The sequence below is a fragment of the Falco punctatus genome (genome assembly GCF_963210335.1).
Source record: "Falco punctatus genome assembly, chromosome: 16".
NCBI lineage: Eukaryota > Metazoa > Chordata > Aves > Falconiformes > Falconidae > Falco > Falco punctatus.
Window position 1 is genome coordinate 4814697 of NC_137596.1, and position 20497 is coordinate 4835193.

At 53.5% G+C, this 20497-nt stretch overlaps 1 protein-coding gene across 6 annotated transcripts in view; it reads right to left on the bottom strand.

The window, feature by feature from the left end:
- The window catches only part of LOC308054233 (opioid-binding protein/cell adhesion molecule homolog), a 317737-nt gene that overhangs the window by 19567 nt on the left and 277673 nt on the right, over positions 1-20497 (bottom strand). For all 6 annotated transcript variants that reach the window (XM_080366685.1, XM_080366686.1, XM_080366688.1 and 3 more), the window contains one exon: positions 7126-7358. In XM_080366685.1, coding sequence (XP_080222811.1) covers positions 7126-7358 — 233 coding nt within the window. The remainder of the gene's footprint in view (positions 1-7125; positions 7359-20497) is intronic.

Genomic DNA, 20497 nt, shown 5'->3' on the forward strand with positions numbered 1-20497 from the left:
CATACCCTGTCTCCACGCGGACTGGGAGCCCTCCCACAGGACTGGACCATGACACCGTGAGACACATTGGAGATAAACACAAAGGGATCGACAAGCCGGCATGGATCCCTCCGTTGGAGTGGACAGACACTCTGGCCGTGGCAGGGATCAAACGCTCATGAGACATCAGAAAAATGAAATGTGGGTGTCAAGCGCTCTTTGCTAGGCGGAGTCTCCCGGCTGCTTGCTGCACACCCTTTTTCCTCCAGGTTTTCACGTTGAGACAAGGGAAAGCAATAAAACCAAAACTCGCAGTGTTATACCTACTGTGTAACCACCTGTCAGTAAATTTATGAACAATTAGGAAGTGAGAGTGCTTCCCAGGGAGCTATTTGTGCGCACGCTAAAACGTTCTTTCTGTTCAGAAATATAATGGGGAAACAACTTCTCCACTTCTCCCCCCCTCTTCCCCATTTTAGCTTTTTGCAGTAATTAATCAGCTGCCACCACGCTTTTGTTCCATCAGCTCCCGGTCCTTGCGGCACGTCCCGATGCCTCCTGCCAGCTCTGTTCCTGCCAGCTCCTTTTTGCCCATTCCAGGAAGCCTCAAGAACAGGAGCTGAGGATGCTCTCCCACCCCATCCCTGCTCCAGATGTTTTGGGTTAGCACGTGATGCCAGCCACTTTAGGGACAGGGCTGTTCCCTGGGCAGTGCGTGCCGTTTTCTTCCTGCCATCACGCTCTTCCTTTTTCCCAACCTTCCCCCTCGCTCCTTCATTATTCTTTCATTTTTCCACTTCACTGCCTCCCGGTCTTGATGCTTAGTGCTTTTCTGTGTGCGGGTGTTTCCTTCTCTCTTCCCTTTGTTCCACCAGTCTTTGGGCTTTTCTTCTCATCCTTTTTTTTTTTTTTTGTTTGTTTTGGTTTTATTCCCTGTCCAGTTGCTTCTTTCTTCAGTCTTTGCTATTCCTTCTAGATCTTCTCTGGGCTCCCACTGGCTTTGAATTCACTGCCGCATCTTCCTCATTTGGCTGTCTGCTCTCTTGCCCATCTTCCATTTGTTCAGGGAAGGAGGAAGGGCGACGTAGGGGTCTGGCTGGTCCTTCGGAGCCTTTTCCCATCCCAGGACACTGGTATACATTGCTTGTCACAGGCACTCCTTTCCATCCATGGGAGCAGCACTCTGTCCTAGGCAACACTTGTGGACATCAGCCACCACCTTTGGCAACAAGGGCATTGCTCTCCAAGGAGACCTGGAAGCCACGCTGGGCCACCTCACAAGTCTATCATCGACCCGATTCTTGGCCAAAGAGCTGTGACTTTAACCTGTGTCACCCTGGTCTGGCTGAGGCATGGCAGCCACCAGATCCCCACGTCCCCTGGGACTGGCCGTGCTCCTCTCTGCAATGGGCTGGACGTGGCTGTGCGGGCAGGTAAAGGAGAGGGACACCCCAACGGTCCCACCTGCAAAAATGGTGGCACTGGACACCTCCAGCTGCCATTAGCAGCCAGGTTTCTAGGCAGCTCTGCATGCCAAGACAGCAGCTCACACACCCTCAAGCACCCTGTCATTGCCCTTACAGACTCACAATAGCTAAACCGAGGGGAATACTGATGAAAATGCATCAGGAACCCCAGGCAAGCCCTCAGCGCGGTCCTGGATGGCAGAACAGCACAGCACTTTGACAGACAATGCTTCCCTTCTCCCGCTCCTGTGAGATACTGTCAGCTCCGGGGTAGAAGCAAGCTCTGCTCCCTGTCCTGCAAACGTACACGAGGCTTGGATGCCACATCCCATCCTGCTTGCACCTCGGGGGAAAAGAAAGTATTTCCCTGCAACCTGCTGCTGCAATGCCACCTTGCATGGTGCTGCCACGTGGTCCAGGGTCTCCTGTGCTGTTTGCGGGCTCTACGAGCACATTTGCAGATGTAGAGCACATTTTGACCGCTCGCTGAGGCTTTCGGTTCCCAAAGTGGTGGCTTTCAAAGGCTCCCTGCCTCAGAACCAAAAGGAACCCTGCTCTTCCCCAGCAGCTCCCCTGACTCTTCCTAATGGAGCTTGTGCTAATTGATTTTTCCTCTGTGCTTGCATGCGGATGTGTTTTGTCCCTCTTGCGCCATCCAGCATCCAGCTAAACAAACCGCTCTGCCCAGGGTGAGTCCCCTTCCCTCCCCACCCACGCACAAGCCCCCAGAGAAGGATGTGTGAAGCATTACTTTAAATGCCACGGACCTTATGTGGTTTGGACTCGTGCTGCTGCTGGGAAGATGTCTTTCCAGCCTCAGTGATTTTTTTTCCATTTCCTCTTAACAGCCCTTTGATTTCCTTTTTATTTCTCTGAACTCCATCTCCACTGCTACAAGCCCAACCTCCGGGAGAGTCTCCTGCTTCAATTAGCTGTTTAATTCATCCTCACTGGGACAATTAACCTGGTGTAGTGAGGGCTAGCCAGATCTGAGCCTCCAAATAGAGTCTTTGACAAAAGACTTGACAACAGGTGCGGCAAAGGGATACAGGACACATAGGATGTGTCCAAACATCACCAGCCCCTTTGCCACCCCACCTGGTGAGATTCTTTAGTGCCAAGAGAGGAGAAATGCATGAGAGGGAGTCTCCTCTACCCGCATCTTTGCCACGCAAGGCTAGAGATCTCAGTCACCACCCAGTGTGTCTGTGTCATTGTTCCAAAAAAAACAAGAGGCAAACTTAGATGGGTACAGAGGGCCTGGGCTGAGCCCTCAGCCTTCTGAGAGTTTGGTACGAGGAGCTGCGTTCCTCCTGTGACACCCTCTCACTGCTGCTGGCAGGATGGAGGGCAGTCAGCCCCTGGGGACCACACCATAACAAGAGGCACATACAGGACGGGCAGGTGAGGAACACTTGCTTTGGACATGACACGTCACCCAGCACCAAGATGAGCTCCATGAACCACCATTGTTGTTCCTACAAAACCTGAACCCAAGCTGTATATAAATGTTGCCAGCCCAGCACGCTACGTGAAGCAACGGGAACCTCTGTCAACATTTTGTATCGGATGTTTTGCGTGATGTTGACTGCACATCATCACTTTTCCTCACTATCATATTGTTTCTTAGGTAGACCCAAAAAAAAGTGCCCCAAACCATCTGGTATGGATAAGTATCCCAAGTGCAGGAAAAGCTCCTGAGCAGGGAGACAAGCCTGCTCCAGAGGTCACAGCCTGCCAGGCTTACTTGCTCTCACCCTTTCCCTTCTTCAGGCTGCTTCTGCATGCCACATGCACACTTCTCACACCAAACTCTCCAGCATCTAAATACTAAGCAGTTAATACATAAGCACTTTCTAGGTTTCGAGCCTATTATTGGGTCTTTCCTACAATGACTTAAGAAGGCTGAGCTGCTCTCCTTGCCTCCTCAGCTCTCTGTGTGCCCTACAGCCTCGCGGTAAGGTTTTAATAAGTATCGCCGTCTCAGCTCCTGCCTGGATATCAAAGGCAGTGTGATAAAAGCAAACTTAACTGCGGCCATTGTGAAATCCGTGGTGCTGAGGGAAGCCCAGAGCACAGTCTACATCAGGGAAAAAGAGCTCAACGGGACCGGCACGGGGTGGTGGTGGCTTGCCCTTTCAGAGCCTTGAGAAGCTAGTTGTTATCAGGAAGAAGGAAAAAATAAGACTCAATTAGCTTTTGAGACACTTATGGAAGAGCTACACCTGCATCGGTGCTGCTTTGAGAAGCAGCGGATGTGACAAGGGATGCAGGACTGGCTCCAGGAGAGCATCTTTAGGTGCAAGTGGAAAACCAACCACACGCCCACAGCCTCACTACTGCAAATGAAGGCCATGGTCCTTCGAAACCCACCCTGGCTCCCAGGGTGAGGAAAGCAGCAAACACCAAGACGGGAAAATGGATTGCACCGACCAGAAACTAAAAGTAACAATGCCGACAGCCGGGAGAGGTTTTAATGAAAAATCTATGGCGAGTAGGATTAAGGCAGTACAGAGGAGGATTCTCTAAATAAATCAGAAACAGAGGCCATCTGAGGAATAGCAAAGACCACTATCAAGTAGGGGTGGCCAGTATCGACATTCACTGCCAAGATCTCTGCCAAAGCAGATCCCAAAGCGACACTGCGCTACGCTACACCGCTTCGGCATGTACGTTGTCCTCTCTACAGCCACTGCTGCAAGGAGGCCACCAGGCTTGCCTTTTCCCAGGGCACTGATGGCAAAAGCCACAGCCTCGACCTAAACATTGACCCTGAGCAATGCTTTTCAGACTGAAATACACCCCGTGTCCTGAAACAGCCCAAACCAGCTCACGCCAAGGAGGCAGAGCTGCATCCTGCCTACGGTCTGCCGCGCTCCTTGCACCAAAACCATTTTGTGACACAGTGTGGTTGATCTCCCAGCTCATCCTTGCAAGCTTGCACCTCCCCGGAGCAGAGATGGGCTCCGCAGGGGGTCATACCCAGAGGCAGGAGGGCTCACCCGAGGTCCAGCCCCACAGCATCCTCCACTCAAGCTGTTTATGACAAGAACAAGATGAAGTGGCTCATCTTCTACTTATACAAAAGCAAACGCCAATCCTCTCTGCATTTCTACTTCTCCCGAAAACACATCAGCATGCCACAAGCACTGCGCATGTCCCTGAAAGCGTCCATCCCATCGTCACGAGGTGGTCCCGAAAAAAAAAAAAAAAAGAGGAAAAGGGAGATAAAAAACCCCCCTCTGGCTTCCTGCCATCTACGCTCTTATAAACCCTTGTTAACGGCTGTTGCAATGAACCAATCCAAGAGACATATTAATAGCGACACTAAGAGACACATTTACTGTTGACTGCAACTCCCTGGCAGATTTATCGCCCGGTTGCTAGGAGGGAAGGCCAGGCCCCGCAGTAGCACAATTAAAACTCGATTGAACACAGGGACAAAGAATCAATACTCTAGCCGGCCAACTTTTAGTTTTGCAAAATACAAATATAAATTAATTGACCTGAACGGTTGCTAACTGGTCATTACTGCTTGCTCGCTGGCCAGCTGGCACGGGTGAGGCGTGCCACCGAGGCATGCGCAGTCATCCCCCGTGGTCCTCCTGCTGCTGCTGCTGCTGGGGTGGCTGCCTCCTTGACAAAGCAGGGCTCAAGCCTTGCTCTTGAGGCCATATTTAGTGACAGCAGAGGTATAACATAACGTATAGAGGTACAACAGAAACAGAGTTTTGCTCCCGTCCCTGTAAAGTATGTGCTCTGCTTGCATGCACAGCCAGGACTGGACGCTTCCTTGGAAAATCGCTCCCTCTTCGCCCCCACAGAAAGCTGGCTCTTCCCCGGAGTGCAAGCAGGGAGGCTCCCAGCCCTTGGCTCTGCTGGTGGTGCCGATGGCAATGCCACTCGATCTGAGCCACCAGCAAGCATGTTCCAGCTGCCAGGGAACTGCATTGGAGCTGAAGCAGGGAAGGATTTGCTTCTCTGGCCCAACACCATCAATGGACAGCACGGTGGCACCTACATCGGCATCTTCGTGGGAGACCAGCTGTGTGGCTTGAGATTAACGCACTGAAAGAGAAATACAGAAACTGCCCAGCACAGACCACTTGACCCGTGCCTGCGTAACGAACGACACGTCCCCAGCTCCTCTCAGGCTTCCCTTCAGCTGCAGAGAAACAACGCTGCTGAGAACCACCGTCATGGCTGTGGTGGGAGCAATTCAACAGGACTTGCTTACACCAGGGGAAAACTTTTCCCGGTGCAGTTAGGAATGCCAGACAGTTCTGGATGCAAACAATCCCTCGCCTTCACACAGCCAAGCCTGGCAAGTGCCTGCATTGCAAGCCCTGCTCTGGAAAAGGGGCGAGGGCGGTGGGTGCTGAGCATCCCTGCCAGTTCACCTAATTTCGTTAGGTGCAAAGCACTCTGATACTTCACTGGTGTTGACTGGATGGATTAGCACGATTAGAGAGCAGACAGGATAAACAGATTAGACTTCGCAGACGGACAGCTCACACGCAACTCAAAAAGGGGGAGAGGGAGAGGCCTAATGAAGGGGGATGGAGGGGATGCTCCCGGCAGCCCTCCACTCCCCTCAGTGAGCATTCCCCTCTCTGCTGGGGCACCCCGATATGTTCCGGTCAGGAAGATCACTTGGATGGACAGCCACAATGAAACCCTGCCTCCTCTAAATGAGAAAGATACATAAATATATACATATCTGTGTTGGGGGCTTCTCAGAGACATGTCGAGGCTGAGAAATTTTTCAGATTTGCTCATTGCAAAATCAATACCCATCAGCTGTTCGAAATTAAAGGAAAGATTAGGTCCTGGTTTTATACACGCTTTATTGTATTCTGAGAGCTTTCTACTCAGCCAGATAAATCTTCTTTAAGAGGATTAGGAAACTTTCATTATCTTTATCTAACCTGAACTAACACTAACTCTGAAAAATTAATCTAGAGACCGGACAAAAGCTGGTAGCCGGTGCAAAGCCACAAGGATCCGGAGTTGGTGTCCACCGGAGTGCTACGGGCACCTCTGATCTGCCGGCACCCATATCCCCCCATCTGAACAGCCTCAGGGACGCTGGTTTCCAACCAACAGCATCACCTACGAAGTCCCGTGCTAAAAGCCCTTCACAGCCCCACAGCAGCTTTGACACACTCAGGCAACCTGCCCTCTCCTCTCTCCCAAAACCACGGAGCCTTGTGCTGTTGGAGCCTGCTCCTCCGCTGTGCCTGGCAGCGCTTTGCTTTTGGCTCTCCTGAAGCATCTTCAGACACTGGCCCGAGCACTTTGCTAACAACTCCCTGACACAGTGAGCTGCGCAATATGGTCCCGAGCAGCGGAGACGGGTCAAATGCACAGCAGGAACAGGCAAAGGGAGAGAAGGAAGAGCATGCCAGAACACAAACCCCCAGTTTCAGTTCTCAGGTGTCCTCTGCCCTTTGTGATGACCATATAACACAGCGAGGCTATGACTCAAGCTCATCTCCCTGGCACGGTGGGCACTTGTCCGCACCGCTGTTTCCATGCTGCTCGATCCCTGAAGCAACAGATGTTGGTCTAATCCCTACATCTCCATCACCAAAAGGACCTCCAAACCCTTCCCAAGTCCAGACAGCCTTCCACATCAAACAGCCCATTCAGCAAGAGCACGAGGCATGTTAAGACCTACCTTGCACGATGAGATGGACGCGGGAGGTCTTGGGGTGATTGTCTGTCTGCACGGAGCAGGTGTAGGGGCCCTCATCGTACACATCCACATTGTGTATCTTGATGCTGTACTGGGTCTTGGTGTTGGAGAGGATGACCACGCGGTTGTCTATAGACCACTTGTCATTGCCGGCGTACAGGATGGTGCTGCGGTTCAACCACGCTACCCGTGTGACCCGGTCATCCACGGTACACCTGCAAAGGGAGAGACAGAGAGTCACAAACCTGAAACAGAATCCACAGCGAGCATCCTGGCTCCTGAACGGGGACATGAGCACGACAGGAGCTGCGGCACTGGCTCCCCATCACACGCAGCCGGATCATCAGCATGGAGGTGGCACATGCCACAGCCACGCTACCCTGCAGCCACATCTTGCATTCCTCCATCACCTGAGATTTCACAGAAACGGCAGGTTCACCAGAAAACAAACAAACAAACAAAAAACCAAAACAACTGTCTTTTTCTGTTATATGGAGCTGGGGAACTGCAGATGAAAATCCCATTGTGTTTGACCTCCGCAAGCCAAGCAGACTTTCCGTATCGCCCTTCTCGCCCACCTCTGCCACCCCCCTCCCTCACCCTCGCCGCGCACTGAGAATTTCAGATGAAGCTGTAAAATTTGCTGACAGTTTGGCTTGTCGGTGCAGGGAGATATACGCACCCACTGTCAGGGGAGAGGGGCCGCAGCACACGCACGGGGAGAGGGAAAGAAGAGAAACAGCCGGAGACAGCAAAGCCAGCGCACGGGGAAGAGAAGGGAACATTTGGATAAGCAGCTGTAAATCCTACAAGTGCCTTGAAAACACAATGCGGTCGTTTCCATTATTTATTTCCTGCCTGGCTCCCACCCTCCCTGCTCCGAGACGCGTGGGGGCTCAGCAGCTCCGGTTCGCGGTGCTGACTTATGCTTGGCAAAGAACGGGGAGGGGCGGGGGGGGGGGGGGGGAGGGTGGTGGTGGAATTAAAACGTTCCCGGAGAACATGGCTTTTTCATTCTGTTTGATAGATTTTTCTCGATCTATTTACTCGTGGCCCTCTCTGCCGCTGCCATGGCACCTGCAGGAAAACCACAAAGTATTTGGCTGAATTAAGAGCCCAGCATTTCTTGGGAGCTTCGCCTTGCCCACCTGAGGACGGCGGCAGGAGAGCTTCCTCTCGGCATGAAAGCAAACCGGGAAAACCAAGCTAGGTGCAAGCTTGTGCTGGCGGCGGCGACACTGCTGCAGCTTTGTGCAGCCAAGATCATAAGAAAAGGCACCTATAGTCAATCAAGAAACTCGTGCAAGTCCCTCTCCACACGCCTGTAAATTCAGAGGCGGGTTGGGGGGCTGTCCCTGTCCTTGTCCCCGCCGCGGTGCCTCTCCTGCAGAGGCTTTGGGGGTGTTATATGCCTCCCTTGCTGGAATTGCGGAACGTCACCTCGATCAAGATTATTAATCGGGCAGACGGAAGGGGCAGCACTTGGCATGTTTGAGGGTCCCCCCAGGCGCTCAGTTCAGAGGAACGAGCCATATATCCTCCCGCAAACAAGTAATTTTCCCTTTGCCGGAGCTGTACGGCTCCGCCAGCCACATCACGTATGGACGCCAGGAAAGACGGATGGCCATCCACGCCTGCTGCGGCACGGCTGGCGCGCCGGGAGCCTGCCCGGGTGTCGGATGTGCCCCGGCTCCTGCTCTGCCGGACCGAGGTGGCCTCGTGCCGGCAGACGATGTTGTCCTTTTCGGCAAGCTGAGCCCTCCCTTCGTTCAAATTAACTGGGGGAGAGCTAAGCGCAGCCGAGTTAAGTTCGGCCCTGGGGGATTCCAGTCTAGTGGACTATAACTGCTGTCTCACTTCATTATAATGAATAATAAAGAGATACTTACACACGGCTTCTGTAAATTATTCATTGCGTGCACTAAAAAATCAGGACAGCAATATGTAAAACAGACAACTTGCATGTCTGCGCTCATATAAATACCCAGACTACAGCTCTACGAGGTACTCTCAGGTCCCCTCATTAGGGGTGAAGCGCAAGGACGAGGGTTTGAAGTGAAAGGGATGAGGATCTCGTGCCATCACCAGGCACGTTCGACTGCCACTGCCCAACTCCAGCTGGCACATCTCGAGTGCATTTCCCGGGAAGATTTGGGGCCGATCTGGGACCCCTGAGAACTGGGGTCACTCGTTCTGCATTTACAGCTCGCACTGATGGCTCAGAGCCACACTGGCAGGGCCCAGGGATGCCCGTAACATGGGCAGACACGTGCATGTGAGGAAGGGCAAGGACAGCATCGCTCTCCCTTGCCCGTAGTGCCCTCGAAATCACTCAGAGCAAATGGGCAGGAGCAACTCAGAGACTCCTTCCAATAAACTCACGCCAAGAGCAAGGAGGCAAAGCTTCCTTCTCCCCATCCCCCTCCCTTCAGTTGCTGCCACTCAACAGACAATTTGGGATCAACTCCCTTCAGCTCTGCCTGCTTAGTTAGCATCATGCTCCTCTCCACTGGAGCCCAGGCTGGCCCTGGCAACTGCAGGTAGGGAGGGACAAGACAAACCATCCTGCTTCAAAAAACCAGCCCTCCTGCACCTCTTGGCAAGGCATCAAAGCTATCACCAGCAGAAAAGCCACCATCCACCAGCTGGCACGGACAGCGTGGCATTTCTGGAGGCACCTTCTTGCCCAACCTTGCCTTCCTGCTGCAAGTTGACCCACACCCTGGCAATCGGCGCCTCAAAGGCAAATACTGACCGACCCCCCTGACATGAGGAGCGCCCCACCAGCTGCTTTCCCTGCCTCAGAAAGCGATCTCTGTTAGCCACTAAGCCGCCAGCGCTCCCTCGTCTGCCTAGCCGTCTTTGCTACCTATTTCCAATTGACCAGGATTATGATAATGTCTCCAGTAAGCAAACAGGTAAAGAGACTTCTGCAAAGTGTTTAGATAGAGCAGACAAGCTCTGACAAAGCTGGATAATAAAGCGGGCCAGGAGGTTTTCCCTTGAAGGGATCTAATTAAGAACAAAGACAAACCCCCATTAACAGTCTCCTGAAGGCACCGTATCCATCTCCAGAAGAAACCCTGCCTTACAAGTCTGGAAGGGACAAAAGACGATCAAGTGCCTGTCAGATGGGAGGGAAATAAACCCATCCTGGCTCTGCGGTTCACCTGGAGAAAACCCATCAGCAAGGCGGGAGGAACATCTGAGGACTGATGTTGTCAGCCCAAAACTGAGCCCCCGGCACCGACCTCATCCCAGCCCCTCCACGCAGCCCTTCTTTGTGCAAGGCGACCCATCCCATCTGCTCCTCCATCTCTGCATGCCGCGTAGACCCTCGCTGCCTTCAAGCAAAGACTTTGCACCATCTGCAGCCCTTCGGCTGCCTCCTACGGCAACTGATCTCTGCCAGAATGACTTGCTGGTGAACCTCAGATGCTGGGCTTTGCCCCAGCTCCCCCCCCCCCCCCCCCCCAGCGCTCACAATTATACACATTAACTCGTGAAGGCGCCGTCTCCTGAGACCCATATTGATCCCCTTGCTCTGTGTGGGGATGAGAGCTGCCGTAGGGATCCCGGTGTTCTGCCAGAGACGAGGGCGATGAACCCGAATGCAGCAGCGCGAGAAGATGCATGAGAGAGGGAGTTGGGGGCACCGGCGCTGCGCCGCTTCCCCTCTAATTGCCCCTATTCCTCATCCTTAAATGCTAATTTTGAAGTTTGCCGAGGAATTATTTCACTTAGTGTCAACAATACAGATAACTCTGCCGATGCGCTCTTTGTGTTCTGTGGCACAAAGTGACCAGCTCTCTCCTCCTGGACCTATTAGGAGAGACCCCCGCGTCGCTCCCGCAGCAGGCTCCTGCCCAGCCCCATCAATGACACTGACAGCGCTTCTCCTACACATGGGATGTGACATAACACCTGCCGCCTTTGTCGCCCACCTTTCCTGGTCCACATCACGGACCTTTCCTGCACTGCTGACTCGGCCAAGCATGAGGGCCATGGCGGGGGGGGGGGGGGGGGGGGGGGGGGGCATATGCTATGTGAGGCTGGGGCTGTCCTCAACGCCTGCCCCATGGTGAGGAAAAGACCTTGTCCAGGGTCAGCACAAGTTTTCTGGCATTAGTTTGGAGGGATGAACGGCACGCAAAGAGCTGGAGGTGTAAAGCAAGTCTTGCAATCCTTCTCTGTGGGCAAAATATCCCAAGGGATGGGATGCTCAGGACCCCAGAATGTTGATGCCCATCCCAAGCAGTCTGGGTGACTGGTTTGCAGCCGCAGAGCCAAGACTATGGGTCCCCGGCTGAGATGAGAGGCCTGAGGGAGATGCTCATCTCCGATCAACCCCAACCCCCCCCCCCCTTCCTTATGCAAAACCGTCAGTGTTCTAGTTTAAAATACTTCTATGGCCCTTCAACCCCAAACCACTTTTCTCTCCTGTAGCCAATGTGCCTCGTCAAAATGACAAATGGAGATGCTGAAACCAGTCGCAAACTGGCTGGCTGACCCAGTTTTCAGCAGCTAAAATAGCTCACCTGGATCGGGAGCGAAGCCCCTCAGCAGCAACAGGGTAGTGCTTCACCCCGGGAAGTTTTCAACCAAGAGTACCTGCCACGAGGGCAAAGCAACGCTGGCACCCTCGTCTTTGAGAAGAAATTGTTAATTACATTTGCCGGGGACTCCTAATGGGATTTCTTCTTCGCTTCTGGTACTCGCCCCAGCTACAGAGTTAACGGGCTCCAAATGCCTTTTATTCCGGGCGGCTGAGGCAAAGGCAGAGGAGATTTATTTGTAATCATCGGAAATAAACACACTTCCTCAGAAGTAAACACAAAAGAACAGAACCTGGCTGGGCTCCCACTTCGTTAAAGATGCAAATTAGAAGCAGGCCATCAAAATGTGGCGGCTCCTCTAATCCCCTCCCAACAATGTAAACCATCACATTAGCCGCGGGTACAATGGCATCTGCGGCATGTGACGGCGGGTCTCGCACAATAGTTCCCTGAGGGCAGGACTGCGCTGCCTGGGTTTCCGTCACTGTCATCGCTGATATTTATTCTCAGTGTGGAGGGCGGGAGGCACTTTGTCTTCATTCCCCATCCCTTCCACTAGCATCCCGTCTCCCCTCTGAGGCACCCACAGTATCCCTTCTCCCACCTCTCCCATCTGTCCTGGTACCCCGATGTGGGATGCAGTGGCCCCACAGCATCCCCACGCCATCCCAGCACCTCGAGGATGGAAGGGACCTGGGATGTGCTGTTTAGCATCGCCCAGCACAGCCGCCTCCATCGAGCCCTTGCCACCAGCTCAGCGAGTATCAAACTGTCACTGCACCCGTGTCCCCCATGGGAAAACACGGTGCTTGGAAACATGGTGCGTGGGAAAACGTGGGATGCACAGGGAGCTCAGCCAGCCTAAACCGCTCTCCTTTTCCTCGTAACGTCTCTCCCTCCACACCATACACACAGTCAGCCCACTGCCTCCCACAAAGCCACGTGCCACCGGCTCTCACTCTCCGCAAGTTTAATTAATTGCCTGGCCCCACTGCTACCACACCGTTCTGATTCCCCAGGTGCTCCAGTGCTATTCAAACAAGCTCTGGACCACCAGCAAACCCTTCCCCACCAACTGCCCCCTCCCCAGAGCCCTCCAAGGGCTATGGCACCCTCCTGCCCTCCCCAGAGCCTCAGGGCTTGTCGGGGAGGGTTTCTCCTCTGCAGCAGCAGTTTGCCTGCCCGCTACTGAGCGTCAGAATAGAAGCTGCTCCCCGTGAAAAATCAAAGCCCAAATTGATACATTAGAGGTTGCTAAATATAAAATATCCATCTGCAAAGATAATAAGCCTGTGAGGGCAGAGGCTGTCGAGTTGCTCCATTTCAGATAGTTTAATGGTGTTTTGGTCCATGACTGCAGCTCCCAGACATTAGAATGATAACAAGATGATGAGGAGGGCGGGAGCTGTCTGAGCGAGGCATCAGAAATCAAGATTTAACACTCACCGTGCAGCCCCCGCCACACAAACCACCACCGGCCAGTTTGCACCCAGCATTCGCAGGCCTTTGGATGGCCTCTGCAACAGCCCAGGAGATGCAAAGTTTGAGCCTGATGCTGGGTCGATGCCAAGCTCGAGCTGACGTCAGCCTGGGGAGGGGGTCTGCACCCCGCTTTGGCCTCGAAGAGGCTCACCCTGCGCCTGCACCCCAGCCTGGGCACCATGGAGCTGGGTACCGCTGCGGGCAGTGCAGCACGATGCTAAGGTCGATGCAGCTGTGCTGCAGATGGCTTAGAAACGGATCGTAGTTTGTGTGGGGAAGGGACACGTGGCAAGGCGAGCTGCCGCACGGTGCCCCCGCTGCCGCTAACTGACCGCATCTTCTCCCCAAAGCCACTCATGGGATTTTCGGAATTAATGCTCCACATCCAGCAAATCGAGAAACTGCAACTGGCTCCATTAAAGCGAGCTAGGCTTTCCTTTTCATTCCTAAAGCCCTTCTTTCACTCCTCATTGCTTTTATTTTGAGCTCGTGGGGCCGCATGCCGCCCTGACAACATCATTGGCAAGGGGAAGGGTGGTGTGACGGGGTCGGGTGCTTGGGCACACTCTGCCCCTGGCTCCCACTTGATTTTCCCACCATGAATGCCCCGTTTCTGACAGGACAACGCACCCATATCCTGATGACTCAGGGTCTGCTCAGAAACCCTCTGCAGCCCCCAGGAAGGTCAGCACCGCCTTCAGCAGGCTCAGGATCTACCTGAACCCTTTCCTGCCCTGCACAAAGCTCCCAGTTGCTCTCCCTGCACCACACAAGTCACGGCCATTGCAAGCTGCTCTGAAATGCAATGCCAAACGGAAAACAACAGCAATGCTCTCTGCCCTCAGGACTGTACCGGGTTTGCTAACAGCCTCTGGCTACAGCCTAGCAGCCCCCAATTCCCTACACAGCTGCAGTCTGGCTAGATCCACACGTCAGGATGCTCCCCCAATGCAGCAGGGAAAATGAGAAGGTGTCAGCCTAAGCCCCAATGGCCGACAGCTGTTATTAGCTTAAGAGAAATCTTCATAAGGAAATATGAGGCAGTGGCAAAAAAAAAAAAAACAAACAAAGCAGGAGGCCTTTGGATAGAGCAAATCAATGGGGATGTTTATAGAGCAGGTGGCACTTGAATGTTAACAGAGTCAGTCGATGCTGGCGGCCACACCTGATCTGCCAAACAGAGATGAAAATGAAGGCACTGAGCAGGGGCAGCCAGTCCAGGAAAACCACGGCTGCTGGAAGAAGTGCATCCTTCCTTGCCCAAAAACGGTACCTAAGTGACTGTGCTCTCTCCTCAAAGTCAGGTCCCTGACCCAGCTGGGCACCAACTTCCAACTTGCTTGTGGCCACCAAGCCATCCTGTGGTTTGAAGAAGGCTGGGACATCTTTCCAGCTCCTCTCCAAAGAGACAACCAACATCCAGCAGCATTTACCATCAAAGCATCTCTCTACCCATCCTAGGAAACATCAGCAGAGAGCTGTCTTCTCACCAGGGAAGCCAAATTCCCCCTCACCCTACACCAGGGCTCTGCCCTACATCCCAGCAGGGAAGAAAAGACCCAACGAGAGACACTTGCCACCACCATCACCACCATTCAAGGGTGCTGATTGAGGGACATGATCCGGCAACACCCCCTGCTCGCTGCTCGCAGCACGCTGCTGTCGGCAGAGCCCCGCGCCTCAATCAGCACCCATGTACGAATTCAATCAGCGCTAATCTAACACAATGCAGCACCTGCGCCCCGGCTGATTTCTAGTGTTCTTCAATCAAAAGGAGGAGAAGAAACACAGAATTTATTGCTGGCAGTGCTAGCAGACCCCAACAGTTGAGAACCTGGAGCTCTCTGTGCCTGTGGTGGGGTTTGGGGCTTGGATTTTTCCCTCGCTACTGTTTTTTTTCTATTTTTTTTTTTTTTTTCATCCACCTTCCTAGGCAGGAAGAGACAGAAATAACTGTTTCGCTGTCACAGTTAGGCATGTAGTTAAGTACCGGTAATTAACACATGGCAATACAAGGCTCTGACCGCTATGATTCAGCCATCCTGATGGGACTGGCAACTGGCTCCATCTCGGCTGGGCAAGGAAACTGCTTTCAACCCGGGAGAAAGTGGCCACGGCTCTGGCAGCATCCCGTAGTCACAAAAGAAGAAAGGTTGCTGGCAGCCTGATAAAAACACGGGCTAGGGCACATCTGCGATAGAAGGAGCTCCTGTACAGCCATCACACATCTGTCCCTGGCTTGCAAGGAGGGAAAATTGGTCTGAAGCCGCTCCAGGGCGGGACAGGGCAGCAATGCAATGAGGGGTATGGCAAAAGGGCATGAGGGTGACAACCCTGAAACACATCCCTGGGGGAACCGATGGCACCTAGGGCACTTCAGATGGAAACACAGTCAGGTCTCCATCGCACGCGGTCCTCACACTCACAGTCCATCTGTCCTGCCACACCGCCCTCCCCAACGGGGGGAAATAACCCCTCTTCTCCCACCCCCCTGTTAATTACCACCAGAAATATATTTGTCATGAGACACCCACTCCTATCTCTGCAGCTCTTAAGGGTAATGGAGAGGTTTCAGTCTTTGGAGGATAAGTCTCAGGCTCTTGGCTGCTTGCCCGGGAGGATTATTTTACATCAGGTTGAGTTCTGTAGTAATTATCTTCAAAACAGCTGGACCGCTGGATAAACTTGCTGTATCTTAATGCACAATGCAAGAGCAAATAGGGAGAATGAAACTGCAATTTCAGACGGGCCTGACAGATAGACAGAAAAACCGCTCGCCGGTGTTTCAGAGGCCGAGGCTTGGGGCTCCTCACCTGTTAGGGATGGGGAGGCATTTTCTCATTCGAAATCAATTCAGTTTTCCCCAGAGACAGAGCGGAGGGGGAAAGGAGATTCCAGATGAAGACGTTTCACCCCCAAGCTCTCAGTGAAGGAAAAAAAAAAAAAAAACAAAAAAAAAAACCAAACCCCCCCACTTTCTTGACCCTCACAGCTGAAAAATGAAACGGTATTTGATCCCGGCTGGAAAGCTTAATCACAGAGTGTTGGGTCTTTAATAAAAGCCCAAACTTTGCATGCACTGGGCTCCACGCCGCACCCCTCCCCGCAGTGCTCCCACCCCTCGCACCTGGGCAACGCTTCCAGCACCTCATGTAGCCCATCCCAGCAGCTTGGAAGGGCTGACAGACGGACAAACCGACTCCCTAACAACTGGCCTGGACACGAGCACCCTCAGCCCAATCACCGGGAGTCATTAAAAGGAAAAAGCAATTAATCAGCTGCCTTCAGGATGGTGTCACCACAAAATGTAGGTGCGAAATCCTTGCAGGCAGAACTAATAACCTCTAAAAAGTGGGAAATTCTGCCGATGGAGGGTGAAGCCATATTTCACAGTGAACGCCGTGAAGCACTCCTGCCAAACACGAGATCTGTAAATGACCTGGGTAAGCCATCAGCACAAGAATATAATTGCCAATTTGCAGAAATTTCACCAGCAATTAGGCAAAATAAAATAACCCACCAGAGGAAATCCTCTGCTCGCCGCTCCCGCACCTCCGCTGCCCCTTCTGCTTCCCACCCGCCGTTTCTCCGCTGGGATGAGGGCTGGAGGCTTCATGCGATGGGCACTGAGGAGCCAGACGACAGACCCACGGCACTGCCACATGAAGGAACCATCCCCAGCATGAGATGACACCAGCCACCCCTGTGCAGGAGCCAGCTGAAGACCTCTCCTTCTCCCACCGGGATCCCATCTCCGAGCATCACCGAGGGCCGGGTGCCTGATCCTGGCAAACCCCTGGGGCATCCAGGCGGCCCAACAACTTCACGCAATTAGGGGGTTTATTTGTTTGAGTTGTACGTGAATATACCAAATTACATTATCAGATCATAGTCCTGCTTCTGATTTATTCCTTCTTTGTTCTTCAAGTCTTCGTACATCTAAGCAATTAACCTCTCAAAGAGCTGGAGAACACATAATTATCCTCATTTGTCTAAACGTCACCAAGATGGCTGCCTTTCAATTAACCTTCTGGGAATGGAGGGAAGTTGGAGTGATACAGTGATCATTTCCAACTTCAGCGTAGGCTCTTTTTTTTTTTTTTTTTTTTTTTTTTTCCCCTTAAAGTAATTTAATTGAAATATTCAGATGATAAAATATAGCCAGATAACTGTTACTGCAGGTAACGGGATCAAGAGGGGGCTTGCAATCGAAAAAGAAGTCAAATGAGGAACAGTAATATTATATCAATACGTGGCACTTCCATCTAAAAATATCAAGGCACTTTGCGCTTATTAATGAAGGGAGCCTTTCACACTCCCCTGCAGGGCTGTGGGCTAGGACTGACGTCACTGCTATATGTCACTGCTACCAATGGGGAAACTGAGGCAGGGGACAAGCTTTGGTGCCCGGGGGGCCAGAAGTTCACAGAGCTGGTCCCTGCATAGCCGGGAGCTTCCCGACAGCATCTCCGCGGCCGGTCCCCTGTCCTGCCCTGGGAGAAGGTGGGTCCATAGCGAGGTTAGCGGGGGAGATGCGGTCACAGCCAAGTCACTTTTGCTTTTGTTTATTTTAATAATAGCCCCCGTTTTGCTGAGATAGCGTCTGCCGTGCCGAGCGAGGAGGGATTTGTTCCCAGCCATTGCCTTGCTAATAAATATGCATCCGCTGGAAAGTGCCAGGTCAAACTTTGCACCCGCATTAAGCAAGACACCCGTGTCGTCTGGCACACGCGAGTAATATTTATACACACCCCCGCACACCAATATATACGGAAAATAAACAAGCAAACTCCGAAGTTCATCGCATCTCCTCCCTGACAACCGTGGCTTCTCAATTCCTTGCGGCACCACGGCTTCGCTCCCAGCGTGAAATCGAGCCCTCCAAAAAGCAATTTCGGCTCCAGCTCCTTGCCCTGCTTTCTGCCTCCCGCCCCGGCGGAGCGGAGGTGGCCGTGCCAGGGCAAGCGCTTGACCTCCCTGCAACCTCGGCCGGTTGGGAGAGGCTGAGATGGAGCCCCCACATGATGGGAAACTCAGGTACCGAGAGATGGGGATGCACCAGGCTCACTCCCTGCAGCCTCCCCCCGCCCCCAGCCTCCCGTGCAGGTTGGTGTTGGTGTTTCAGCGCCGGGCAGCCGCTCTGCTGATCCGTGCAGGCGAGCGGGGAGGCCAGGACGTGGGAAAGCAAGAGGGCTCCTGTTAGGAGCATCGTAAACCCCCGTCTCCCTCGGTGCATTCATCTGGAGAGATGAAGTGAGGATAACACAATAGCCACTGAGTTTATTCTCGGCACAGGCTGATGGCGACATAATTAAAATGCAAGCTGGAGTCAAGGTACCTATCGATAAATCTTTGCTTTTGGCTCTGAGGCTTGACAGGAAGCCTATACCTGGCGCGGGGAGTTCAGACCGAGGGGGAGGCACGGATAAAGGCTCTGCTTTATGGACGGCCATTTTAGTGTTTCGTTTGAGTAATGGGCCTTGCAAATTAGCACCCCAGCGGCCTGAAATACATATTTTTCCAAGGACATGCAGGCTCCCGATCCGACAGGTGATGTGGGCAAACAGTCCCCGAGGGGAGCTGCGATCTTGGTGCTTCGCGGCTGCAGTCATATTTTATCCCAGCCAGGATGATGAAGAAGAAAGCAGAGAGCTCGGGAGGGGGGGGGTGGGGGGGCGATCCAAAGGCTGGGGAAGGAAATGGAGCAGAAAACGACCCTGGTGTGAGACCAGCGAGGGGGTGATGAGCAGCGGCAGTGGTGGCAGGGCACGGAGGAGACAGGAGCACCAGCACGGCACGGCACAGCACATCTCAGCTCTGCCCCTCGAGGGAGCCTGGCGGCCACCTGAGCAGTGCTGGGCACACACCCCGGGACACGCCTCTCCTTGCACAATCAAAACTACGAATTTCTGGCTCTTGCCGGAGCTCGTCTGAGCATCTGACTCTGGCCTGAATATTCGGAGAGGCCGGAGGGGTCTTTGATGCTGCAGTGTCACTGGGGAAGAGGGGATGCTTTGGTCATAGGGAAAAGCAAGCCTGCAGCCAGCGGGCTGGGGTCCGGCTCCTCCGGCACAAACGTGGCAGGACAGATCGAATATTCCTGCATTAACTCAGAGAGGATCATCGGGAGACCAAGGAAGAAATATGTGCGGCTGAACACGAGGGGGAGCTCAGGCCAGAACATGCAGGGGAACGCGGAGCAGAAAGTAGAGGCTACCCACTCACCCTCTCTCCCTGTCCCTGCCTCCCTGCCTCCCTCCTCTCCTTCCTTGCCCCCTTCCTCCCCCTCTACCCTCCCCACACCACCATGCACACCTGGCCATCACGTCACTGCACCAGCACGGATTGTGCTGCTTATCCATAAAACTGTACAGAGGGAGAAGACGCTCAAGCACCACGAGGATGCATTCCGGCAGCCCCCAGACACTCGTAGCTCTCCACAGCATCCCCCCCCGCCTTGCACCGATGCTGCTGCATGGAGCTGCACGTGTGGTGGGGCGTGTATTCAATCACAGTGGAACAGTGCCTTCAAATTGCTCTCAACCTCAGTGGGCCTGCTGCCTCTAATTCTCCTCCTCTTGGTCCCCACAGCCTCCTGGCAAGAGGCACAGGGTGACATCTCCCCACCAGTGCACATGAAGACATGGAGACGAGCACAGCCTCTGTAGAGCCGAAACACAGCGCATCCAGGGCACAAGAACTTGCCAGAGCCCCCACCTGCTGCCGCTTCCCCATCCCCAACCTGCCACCTTAGGGATGTTATCTGGATTTCACTGCAAGGACCAGAAGGGATGGCTGGGCAGGCTCGAAAGCAAGCTCTGAGCCCAGAGCAGGAGTCTGCATCCTCACTGCCAGCTCTCAGGGCCATTAGCTCAGGTCCAAAGTGTCCAAACGGGATTTGGGAGCTGGCTGAGCTGGTGGGACCTCACCAAGAAACGAGCTCTGCCAAAGCCCCCCACATAGCATCATGCTACATCGCCAGACCAGGAGACCAGCTCCTGCTCTCGGCAGGGCACAAAGCAGAGCCCAGAACCACACCATGCCCGCGGCACGACTTGCTGCATCTCCTGGATGACTTCAGCACAGGGAAGTTGTGCTCTGGGAGTGGGAGGCTCTGCCTGCCACTCCTGCCTGCCACTCCTGCTCGCCCTGCCAAGTTTCAGCCATCCAGGATGTGATGCGGAGAGACAGCTATGAACTCGCCGGGAGATGCAGGAGTTTCGGCGCAGTATATATAGCGCTCCTGAGGCACTCCAGAGGCACAGCAGAAAGCCTGTGTGCCAGCCGCTGGTACGTGCTTTTCCAGCCAGCAAGAC